Consider the following 12,038-nt stretch of genomic DNA (forward strand, 5'->3'; position numbering starts at 1 on the left):
TGGAAAGAAATCAGCGCAGATCTGCCAGCTGCTGTGACGGTGCTTGAGCCCAAACACATCCTTTCTGTCTGTTCGGGAGGCTCCGGTTGGTGGGAGCGTGTCCCCCTTCTCTTTCCCCCAGGAGTGGCAAAATCCCATCAGAAATCACTCTGGCGGCGTCACACCAATTACAAATAGCTCCAGACTCGGCCTTTGTATATAGTGAGGCTGGGCACTTGTGGTCAAGCACAGATAATTTAAATAATATACAGTTCTCTTCTCAATTATAATAATTATTAAACTGTTTTTCAACACAGGCAGAGCCAGCACACAAACACACACACACACACACACACACACACACACACACCGACAATGATCACTTGAAAGCAGGGCTGGAATGTCAACAAAATTCAGGGATGTGGTGAAGATGGAGAAATTGAAGGATGCATGGATGGAACCCTATTCTGAAAGTGGGGACTCCCCTCTCCTTCATCAGCTTTTCCTGCGACTCCACAACCCACCTGTTAAAATAACTTTGCAGCTATTCCATTCATTTTGGTTTGTATCCAATGCTAGTTGGACTCAGAGTAGACTCATTGACAGTAATGGGATGCTTAAGTCCATTAATTTCAATGGGTCTGTTTTGAGTGGGACATCATAGGTTACAACCATATAGTTGCATCCTTTGCTTCTTTTGGGAAGGTCTAAGTGGTTCACAGGAGGAGCCTGCATAGGTTCCCTGCCAGGAACAGATTAAAACAAAAAACAAAAAACCAACACCACCAATTGATGTCCAGAGAGGTTAACTGATCCAATGGACTTACTTGCTCTCCATCCATTTTTGTGGGACACGCATTTGCATCTGCAACAGGAAGGCTGATTAAAAAAACGGTTCGGCATTAAATTGCAAGCAGCTTTTTGGGGGCTTTTTTAAAAAATAAAATAAAATGGAAACAAATTAGGTAGAGTGGAATCAGAAAACGGGAATCCTTTCAGAAGGGAGTTTGCTGTTTCTCAGATCATGCTGGGGGCTGGACCAAGGACCTTCTACACGCAAAGCAGGTGCTCTGCTGTGGAGTCAACTTTGTTTTTCTAATCCCCTCAGCGACCCACTAAGCCACAGTGCATCAAGCCCCCCCCCCCCCAAGTTCAGATGAGAGTTAGATGTCCTTGGAAGGTTGGTCTTTTCAAAAACAAAACACTGTATCCCGAAGCAAAAGCAAAGTTTTGGATCCCAGAGCCGAGGCTGAGGAAATGAAGGTGTCCTGTGAATATATTGTACTGGGAACGAAATAGATCTGGTCTTTTTAGGTTCAGTGGCAAGAACTCTTCTCCCGTGATTTTTGTCTTCTTCTTGAATTGTTGCTATGCCGCGGGAGAAGGGGAAGTATTGTTTGCGTCACTCAGCTGGAGAACACCTAACGGCAAAGAGAAGGCGATTCACCTGGGACAGAGGCGGCAAAGTACGGACAGGCAGGTCCTCAGCTGCATCTTCATCCCCCTTGCCCCCCTGCGTCGTGGGCCATCCGGGATTAGACTCCCACCAGCATCCCCATGAAATCGGATCCGTTCTGAATGGTGACAGGGGCACCGGCGCTGTTGTCGACAAAGATGGAAGTGTACTGTCCGGGCTGCACCACAAGGGAAGAGAGGAAGAAAGTGCAATGTACAAAAGCTACAAGAGAACCACAAGCCCAGGGTTTGCCGGTTTGTTTCCAGGTCCGATGCATTCAAAGCCAGTGTTTCCCGAACTTGGGTCCCCAGCTCTTTTTGGACTACAACTCCCATCGTCCCTAGCTAGCTAGCAGGGGGGATGATGGGAATTGTAGTCCAAAAACAGCTGGAGACTGGGCAGTTTGGGAAACACTGCCCAGAACCATTCAGGGCTGAAATACCCGAAAGACCTGCTCCTTCCCTACAGACCTTCATGGGTGCTGAGATCAGCAGAGGAGGCCTTCTTGCTTGTTCAGCCACCCTCAGGAGTTGGTGTGGCTGGCAGACCAGGAAAGGACCTTCTTTGTGGAAAGTTGTGGGGCTCCCTCCCTTCCATGACAAAGCACACCTTGGCTTTCGACACTAGAGGTGTATGTTTTTAGGACCCATCTTATTTTTATAATTTGAAGCTGTTTTACAGCGTTTTGAGTATTTTAACTGTAATCTGCCCTGAGACCTGAAATGCACTTAATAAAACCTAATAATAGTACCTTGGAGATGCCGGGGATTAGACCCAGGACCTTCTGCATGCAGAGCAGATGCCCTATCACTGAGCTACGGTTCTTCCCACCTGCCGAACCTGCTGCATAAAAATGGTGGCCCCGGGGGCGGGAATCTGTCTCAATTCACTGATGCCCTTTATAGGCCACATTGCCGCCAGCTCTACAACCCCCTTATACCTGCAGCTGCAGCAATCCATGGACATAAACGGTGAAGATCTTGCTGTTGCTTTCCAGACCAGCAATAACTTCCAAAGACCTACGGGACGCAAAAGAAAGGGAAACAGATGTTCACGGACCAGAGCCATAGCTTGGCATAGCACGGTGGCTGAGAACTGGGATAATTACCTCAAGCTCAAATTCCACAAGCTCTCCATCATTTATAAGGACATAAGAAGAGTCTGCAGGATCAGGCCAATGGCCCATAATAGTCCATTTATTCTCACAGTGGACAACCAGATGCCTGCAAGTAGGCCCTGAGCAGAAGAGCACACTCCCCTCCTGCCATTTCCAGAAACTGACACCCAGAAGCATTTTTTTTTTTGCCTTTTTACCACGGAGGCAGAGCATAGTCACCAAGGCCGTTTGCCATTCGTAGCCTCAACCTGCTAGAATTTGTCCAGCCCTCTTTTCAAGCCACCCAAGTTAGTGGTCCCCACTTCCTCCTGTGGAAGTGAGTTCCGCAGGTTATCTATGTGAAGCACTTTCTTTCCTCTGTCCCAAAGCTTCCAACATTCAGCTTTTCTTGGGATGTGTTACTAGGCAGGTATGAAGGCAAACTGTATGAGTCACGTGTTTGCCCATGTGGCTCCTTGGAGGTGGAAACAAACCTGCATATACTGCTGCATTGCAGTTTCTACGAGGATTTACGACAGACTTTTATTACCCCAGTTCTTCACAAGTTTAAAAATGAATCAGAATCCCAACGCTTGAGAGCCCTAGTAGAAGACAAGGTCTCTGAGACTACGATTAATGTTGCCAAATTCTGTGTTTCTGCTATTAGACGCAGGAAATATGAGCTATCCATTGACAATGCGCAGGCAAAGGTAAACGTTTAATTTTATTTAAGATCTTAATTTCGAAATGCTGTCTTTTTGTGTGTTTGTCTTGTGTGAGCTTTGTTGTTCAGTTGAAGAGGACGATTTGGTCTGTGACTGTTTAATAAAATTTGATTTGATTTGATTTCTTGGGATGTCCACGAGTTCCAGCATTATGAGAAAAGGAGGGAAAACTTTCCCCTATCCCCTTTCTGCATGCCGAGCATAACTTTATAAACTTCTGCCATGTCACCCTTTAGTTACCTTTCTTCTAAACTAAAAAAAAAATTCCAAATGTGTCAATGTTTCCTTGTAGGGTTGTTCCACCCCCTTGATCATTTGGGTTGCCCCTCCAATTGCAGTGTGCTCTCATCGTTTCCTCGATTTCTGCCGGCTTGCAAAGCCAACTGTAGCTGGCCCTAACTCTGCACCTTTAACAATGAGGAAGCACCACTGAACACAGTCCCAGTTTGCTTCTGGTTGTATATGCATAGGAATGGGGTGTTTAAAAGTTTTGTTCAACTTCCTCCAAATTATCTTGAAAAAAAATGACTGTGTGGGGAACCTCTGGCCCTGTACCTTTGCTGAACTACAACTCTCCTTATCCCTCTGGCTGTTAGCCATGCCTGCCAGAAGTTGTAGTTCAGCAACATCTGGAGGGCCAGAGGATCCCCACACAGTCAGTTTCTGAAGATAATTTGGAGGAAGTGGGGCAAAAACAAAATGGAGATGTTTCAGCAACAAACACATAAATTTCTTTCATCCATCCCTCGGTTCTAAGGCAGATGACTAACCAAGTAAAAAAATGATGAGTTGTAGCCAAATAAGTTCTGCTCAGAGTATACCTGTTGAAATGAACGGACCTAAGTTAAACGTGACCATTAATGTTAACCTAAGTTAGACATGACCATTAATAATGTGGACACGGGTCCATTGAAATTACTGACCACAGCCAACTTAGGGTCTACTTTGAGGAGGGTGTAGTTGGGTACAACATAAAGGGTCTAGTCTGAGGAGGATTAAAGTTGGCTGCAACCCCTAAATTACCCGTGCCGATTCATTTCAGTGGGTCTACTCTGAGCAGGGCTAACGTTGGCTACAACCCCCGTGTTTATGACATGCTCTTCGCTCTCACCAGTTTTGCCAGCTGATGGCTCGTTTGGGCTTGCTCTGCTACCGACATTGCAACAGGTCTCATGCCCTCCGGAGGCAGGTTGCCCCACCCTGCAGGTGCAAGTCAAGCCCTAATAAAGGGGCACTGCCAGGTTGGGCAGGTGGTAGAGGCATGCCCCGAGCCAGCCGATGCCCTGGCCTCGTCACGTTTCATAAGAGGTGAGGCAACCCGAGGGAACGGAAGCCATCGCCTCACTCCACTGCTCCCAGTTTCCACAGCCGCCATGCCAAAAACCAACTCCAACGTTCACCTGAATCCACCCCATCCAGAGACAGTCCAAGAGCAACAGGCCCCCAACTTGCCGGAGGCTCTCTTCCACCTCTGTTTCAGCAACTGGAGTAGCCTTCACAAGCATGGCCAATTGCTCCAAAGCTGAAGAAGAGACCCTGACTTGGTGGGTAGGGACACCTGTCCAACATCTCCTTGACAGGGCTGGGAAACATTCATGTCTGAAACCCCAGAGGGTCTATTGAGGATCTTTTACATTATGTTTCACATTGCCCATTGTATGATTCATCCAGAGCTAAATTTGTCTCCCCTTTTCAGATCACCTTTTAGAAGGTCAACCGGATGATTCGAAAATTAAATGGTTTTGGCAGATGTCGAAATGTACATCAGATATAAAGGTAAAGGGACCCCTGACCATTAGGTCCAGTCGCGGACGACTCTGGGGTTGTGGCGCTCATCTCGCTTTACTGGCAGAGGGAACCGACGTACAGCTTCCGGGTCATGTGGCCAGCATGACTAAGCCACTTCTGGCGAACCAGAGCAGCGCATGGAAACGCCGTTTACCTTCCCGCCAGAACAGTACCTATTTATCTACTTGCACTTTGACGTGCTTTCGAACTGCTAGGTTGGCAGGAGCAGGGACAGAGCAACGGGAGCTCATCCCGTCATGGAGATTCGAACCATCAACCTTCTGATTGACAAGCCCTAGGCTCAACTATAGGGTGACACTATTTGTACTAGCACAAGAAAGGTAAGAGCAACTTTTCTGGTTCATGGAAGTGCCAAAGCTGAGGGATGCTGAATAGAAGGAATGTTCCTAAATTTTGGACATTGTAGATTTGTCCTGGTCTGGTGGCATGCAATGTCTTTAGTTTTGTAGCTATGTGATTTCTGCTCATACTGTACTGTGATGGGCTATTGGGCTATAAACAAAAAAAAAAAATTTTTTAAAAAACTAAGTTAGTGTTTATCTTCACACCAGTGTGGTGCAGTGCCTGGAGTGTTGGACTAGGACCTGGGAGACCAGGGTTCAAATCCCCAAGCAGCCATGAAACTCACTGTGTGGCCTTGGACCATGTGCAGTCTCTCAGCCTAACCTATCTCACAGGGTTGTTGTGAGGACAAAATGGGGAGGAAGAAGGGAACCACGCACACAGTTCCTTGTGGGATAGAAACATGAAAATAAGCTTGGTGGAACTGTGCATTAAAGTGCATATAAGGGGAAATGGTATACAAATATGCATTATATTAGGGTAAATGGCTTGCAGAAAAAAATCTGTGTGTTTGGCAAAGCTGCATATGAAAATGGATACATTAGGAGAAATTCTCAGAAAACAGCAGATGAATTTTAATGCGGGGCTTCTTTTAAAAAGGCAAGAGGGAATGTGGAGAACTGACTGTAAGGCTTGGAAAAATGAGAAAATGAAATGGGACACATCCTCTCTTCCCTAATTAGACATGTTGGCCCTTGCTTAAAACATATCTGTTCACCCAGATTTTCCCCATGGAAAACATCAACTGGCTGCGTTGATGTATTAAGCTCCTGGTTTGCGGTGGATTTTGTATTCGTGTTATGAATGCAATTTATTGCTGACTCTATGTTCTTCCCTGCTGCGGCATCTGCCAAACTATCAGGTTCGAGGGGTTTTCTGCCATCTCCCAGCACCCACTGCTACTAATAACAACTCTTTGCAAGCTCCATGGCTTCTTTTGGAGGAGCCAACGAAGTCTATGAACAAGGCCTGGTGTGGTGTTTTTTTTTTTTTAAGTCTTCAGCATTCCACACCTTCTTCTCTGTTCCTCCAATAAAAGTGTTTAAATTAGAACTTTAACAGCGAGATCGGTTCCATCTGAGTCACGAAGGGGAAAGGGGGGGGGTCTTTGGCACAGCCGTGTTCCCAAACCTTTCTTCCAGCTCCATTTTTTGGCTTCCGCGGGGTTTCAAGAGCTGCCAGCAGAGACCCGTTCCGAGGACATTTTCCCCACTTTTGTTTTGACAGAGTTGTGGCGATTGTGACAAAGAACAAATCAGGAAAGAGAAAAGGCCCAAGATGGCCGTTCTTGCGCAAGGAAAGTATGGGGAATGTTTTGGAAAGGGCTGAGGGAACACCACTGCCCTCTGCCGAATGAACTGCAGATATCTAAGCTTTTCCAACGAGGCCTACTGAGGAGACACAGCCCTTTCAACGAGGTCTATTGAGGAGCTGCAGGCCTTCGGAAGAGCTGCAGATGGTTGCCATGGGAGACAGGTGCTTGTCAGCAGGTCTGAATGCACGAGGCTGCCATGTTTTTGTGCATGGCAGCCATTCCAACCCCTGAATGCTCCAGAATGAGTCAACTTCCAAAGAACCATCCAAAACAAAGATGGCGGCCGTGGGCCAGGGTAAGCCATGTACCCTGGAGAAGAGAAGATGAAGGGGAGACCACGAGAGGATTGAAGGGTTGTCCTGAGGAAAATTGAGCAGGTGCGTTTTCTGTCGCTCCAGCGCGAAGGAGCGAGGGTGTGTGTGGAAAGGGCAGGAAAGTCAATTTCGGTTAAAAGATAGGAGCAGCACCTCACTGATAAGAGCGGTGAAACAGGGGGCCTTGGAAGGTGGCCAGCTCTGCTTCACTGAAGGTTTTTGTGCAGAAACTGGTTAGTCAGGGAAGCAGCATGGAGAAGAAGGCTATTAAGTCTGACATCTACGTTCTGCCTTCAGCGTTGGAAGCAAGATGTCTACTTGCTGGCATCCACAAGTAGGTAGAGTTGCTGTTGCACTCAGGTCCTACTTGCAGGATTTCCAGAAGAAGCATTTGGTTGGCAGGGTATTAGACTAGATGGGCTTTTGGTCTGATCCAGCAGGCTTTAGTTATGTTCTTTAGTTATGTTCCCTGTTTTGGTGGGGCTTCCTGTAGGTATCTGGATGGACACTGGGAGAACACGATGCCTGACCCCAATGGGCCACGGGCCTCATCCAGCAGAGCTTTTCTCATTATCTTAGTTGCTTCCAGTATTGAAGATCTTGTGCCCAGCAGGGGGTGGAGCAAAATGACCTCCAAGTTCCCTTTTGACTCCTATTATTGAATCCTATTATTCATAATGTGATAGTGTTATTCTGAGCATCGTAAGTTGAGATTCAAGTGTATTTCGGGGAGGAAAGAATGGCTGGGATATTGCTGCTGCTGCTGTTGTTGTTCTTGTTGTTACTTCAATTATCCATTGAGAAAGAAACCTTAGATTAGACCTGCCGTACAGATGCTAGAACAAGGATGGGGGACCCTTTTTCATTCCAAGGGCCGCATTCCCTTCTGGGCAGCATTCTGGGGGCCACATGCCAGTGGTAGGCAGAGCCAGAAGTAAAAGTGGGCGGAGCAATGGATTTTAAAATGACCTTTGCACAGTAGGCTGGCTTCAACACCCACCCCCCCTCTCTTGCAGGCATGACTTCAGAGTTCAAGGACATGTTCCAGCCAGGCAAAGGTGTTCAAGGAGGGGGCAAAGCAGGGCTGGGGAGAGGCCTAGCTGGGGAGGATGTGTGGCCTGGGGAGAGTCCTGAGAGCCAGACACAGAGAGCTGGAAGCCACATTCGGACAATGGGCCGAAGGTTCCCCACCTGTGTCCTGAGATGGTATTGCAGCAGCATCCCAGTGACTTACGTGTTGCGATGACAGAGGGATTCGATGCAGATCAGCACCCGGACATTGTCTCTTGCTCGAAGCTGTAATTTACTTTTCAGCTCACTGTGGTCTTGGAGAAAAACAAAAGGAAGGAGGGTATGTTATGAATATAGAGATGTGTGCATAGAAATTAGCCTCCGATGCAAATTTATTGCCCCGCCCACTTTTGCCTCTGCAAATGTTGCAGATGTGGCCACTCGGACATAAATAAGGTCCCTATGTTAGAGGAACCAGCTTCCGTAGGGTTAGATTCGACCTTCTTTTTCCAAGACCGGACCGGCTGTGAAACAAAGGCAAAAGGACATGTTACCTGCCAGCAGCGAGAGTTCCCACTCACCAATGTGGACGTTGGCTGAAAACTGATAAATGCCAGATATAGATGCTGTAAATCTCCCGGTGGTTAAGTTCAAGCCAGATCCCCGGAGGAACGCTCCTTTGGCCGAAGGCTAGGGAGAAAAAGAACGCCGTCACAAATCCAACGAGACCCTGGATACTGCCTCGATTGCTCCCCTTCTCTCTATTTCATAACACACAGAAGCTTTCTTGAGTTGTGTCCTTGACTCAAAACATCACCGGACCGCTTTACATTCAAGAATCTCAGGGTTGTATCCACCTTAGGTTTAACATTCAATCTTTCCCCCCAGTTAAGCCTTTCACGGGGAACCATAATCAATTATGTATCATTTGCTGATCATGTTCGCCCAATTGACTCCCATTCCGGATATGAGCCATTCCATTGTCACGGGTGGGACACATGGACTATGTTTTTTTGGTATTCACACATGTGTAACAATGTAAATATACATAAAAATTAACAACCAAAATTTAAACTATGTTCTTAATAAGATACTGAACATTTTACTAATTTATTATTATTTTTTATAGATATTTTTGACAATTTTATTAAATGTTAAAGTATTGTCAGGGGTGGGACCAAAAAAGGACATGGAGCTTGAGAGAAGTTCGATTTATGGAAAAACTCTGTGAGTTGGGAGGTGAATCAATGATGAACTCAGCGTATCTGTTTAAATCAATGTTTGTTGGTTACAACTATGCAATCAGAAATTAAGTTAAAGATACAAAATTAAGGAAAAAATGCTGTCACGAGTGGGACAATCATCAGAAAACTTTTAACTTCTGTTAAGACTACGTGGGTGGACTTTTGAAAAGAAGGTCCATAAACTAAACTTCATTTGTCTTTAGCTTTAAAAAAAATGGTTAGACTACATGTTTGGAATCTTCCTCACCAAAGTCCAGCGCTCATCTAGCATTCTTATCAGGCTCATTTTTCATGGAATGGCCCATATGGGACGAACAAGTATACTATACACGGGCCATTTCTGCTCCCATTTCTGTTTTGGCGAAATTCTCCAACATCCCTCTATACACGCACCCCTAGCCCTACCGAATCACTTTCTTCTGCGCCATTGGAGAGGGCTTAGCGGCCTTTGTTTTTCTTTGCCTTCATCTCTACATTTTTTGGGGGGGTGGGGACCAAGGAGGCCCAAAGAGCGCTCCCCACCTCCCACCCCGGGTTTAGCTGCTGCCATGCAAGGAAGAGGTCTCCAGTTGCAAAGCTAGCAGGAAAGATTATCGGACTTAGCCTAAAATAAACTCAGTGCGGGTGTTTATTGTTATCTTTGGCTCCTGCGGTGTGGGTTTGGCTCAAGTCACCGATGAGGAGAAAATTAGCTGTAATGTGCCAAGGAAAGAAAAAGCCCATTAATTGGAGGTTCTGCTGTTGCTGCAACATCAGAATTTGGGTGGTTTTGTTTTTTTCAGGAGAGAGAGAAATCTGGTTTTGCCTAGGTAACTTTATTATTATTAGTAGCAGTTATTGTTACTATTAATAATATTTATTGTTGCTACTACTACTACTACTACTACTATTAATATTAATATTAATATTTTAATTGTTGTTACTACTACTACTAATAATAATAATAATATTTATGATGACGACGACGACGATTATATGGTGTTTGGCCCAAAGGTCCCAGCATATTAATACAACAACATTAAGGGTAAAAAAATTAATATACAATAGATCCTCCACCAAACCATCCATCAGATAAGACTGCAATCCTAATGGGCATGTCGTCGGCCACTGTGAGAAGAGGATGTTGAACTAGATCAGCCTTTCTCTTTCTTTCTTTCTTTTTGATATAACTTTTATTAAATTTTCATTTTAAACAAAAAACAATAAATTCCAACATACATCAACAAATCTCATTTCCCACCGCTCCGCCGAGCTTATGACTTCCCTCCACCCCACCCACAGGTTTTCCCTTTTCCACTCTGTATCTCACAGTTTCATCTTATTTTATCAAATCCACGTCGTAGGATTTATTTCAATCCTGCTAGTGTCTTCAGACTTCTACAGTTGTTATTATTTATATATAGTCAATGAATTTACTCCAGTCTCTTTGGAATTTTAATTTGTCCTGATCTCGGACTCTGCTAGATCAGCCTTTCTCAACCTTGGGTCCCCAGATGTTTTTGGCCTACAACTCCCATGATCCCTAGGTAGCAGGACCAGTGGTCAGGGATGATGGGAGTTGTAGGCCAAAAACATCTGGGGACCCAAGGTTGAGAAAGGCTGAACTAGATGGACCATTGGCCTGATTCAGCTGCAGGGCTTTTCTTATGGATGAACATGACAGGTGTAGGTCCATTAATTTCGGTGGCTCTATCTCTGAGAAGGACTTAGTGGGATATGGCCCATCATAAAAGGGTGGATAAAACACAGCTAAAATCCACAAAACTGGCAGATATACGTAATGTATTTATCAACTAAAATCAGATAAAATGAGTGGGTTGCTTGAGTTAGCTCAACAGCTACAGAGCTAGAGCAAACCTACATAGAATCATAGAATTGTAGAGCTGGAAGGAACCCTGAGGATCACCCAATCCAACCCCCCCCTCCTCCGCAATGGAATACATTGCAGCTGTCCCATACAGGGATCGAACCTGCAGCCTTGGCATTATCAGCACTATGATGCGTCTGCTGGAAGGCTGTACCATTTTGGAGAGTAGGACGGTAGAGAGCAATATCAAGCCAAAGGCCATGCATAAGATAGCTTTGATTCTTCTCAGTTGCTGATTTGACACCCCTAGTATATGGTATGGGGCCTTCCACTCCCCTTTTCAAATTTATGTGTGTCCCCCGCGCCCCCTCCAATCTGTTAAGGCAGAAGCTGCCAACCCGTTTTTGGCAGCTCTGTTCCTTCCCCCATTTTGTTAAAAGCAATTAAACTAAAAACGGAGGCAGCGACTTAATTCCCCCGAAACCGCGGACTTGAAATGGAAGGCAATTTTCCGGCACCAGTAAATTACCGCTTGATAAAACATTCCTGTTTCTTCACGTCTCTCTCTCTCTCTCTCTCTCTCTCTCTGCGGCTTCGCCATTCTCTCCCTCTCTGTCTCTTGCAGAATGAAATAAAGTCAACATAGTGCTCCCATTCCTTATGAGGACTTGAGCTCGGCAGTAGAGCATATGCTTCACCAGAAGCATGAAGGTGTAAGAGCCTAAGCAGAGCCCTGCTGGATCAGGCCAAAGTCCATCGAGTCCAACATCCTGTTCTCAGGTTGGCCAACCACAGGCTCATTATGGGAAGCCCGCAAGCGGGACCTGAGAGCTGCAATTCTCTCCCCACTTGGGATTCCCAGCAACTGGTATCCTGAAGTATCCTGCCTCCATCAGTAGCAGGAGAACATAGCCATCATGGCTAGTAGCCATTGGTAGCC

General features: G+C 45.8%; 1 protein-coding gene across 5 annotated transcripts in view; it reads right to left on the reverse strand.

The window, feature by feature from the left end:
- Positions 1 to 1,437: 1,437 nt before the first annotated feature.
- Positions 1,438 to 12,038, reverse strand: part of C1QTNF12 (C1q and TNF related 12) — a 42,258-nt gene continuing 31,657 nt past the window's right edge. For all 5 annotated transcript variants that reach the window (XM_033156306.1, XM_033156303.1, XM_033156304.1 and 2 more), the window contains 4 exons: positions 8,629 to 8,737; positions 8,271 to 8,361; positions 2,376 to 2,454; positions 1,438 to 1,613 (listed from right to left, as the gene is read on the reverse strand). In XM_033156306.1, coding sequence (XP_033012197.1) covers positions 1,515 to 1,613; positions 2,376 to 2,454; positions 8,271 to 8,361; positions 8,629 to 8,737 — 378 coding nt within the window. In that variant the 3' untranslated portion in view covers positions 1,438 to 1,514. The remainder of the gene's footprint in view (positions 1,614 to 2,375; positions 2,455 to 8,270; positions 8,362 to 8,628; positions 8,738 to 12,038) is intronic.

This window comes from Lacerta agilis, chromosome 8 (genome assembly GCF_009819535.1).
Source record: "Lacerta agilis isolate rLacAgi1 chromosome 8, rLacAgi1.pri, whole genome shotgun sequence".
Taxonomy (NCBI): Eukaryota; Metazoa; Chordata; class Lepidosauria; order Squamata; family Lacertidae; genus Lacerta; species Lacerta agilis.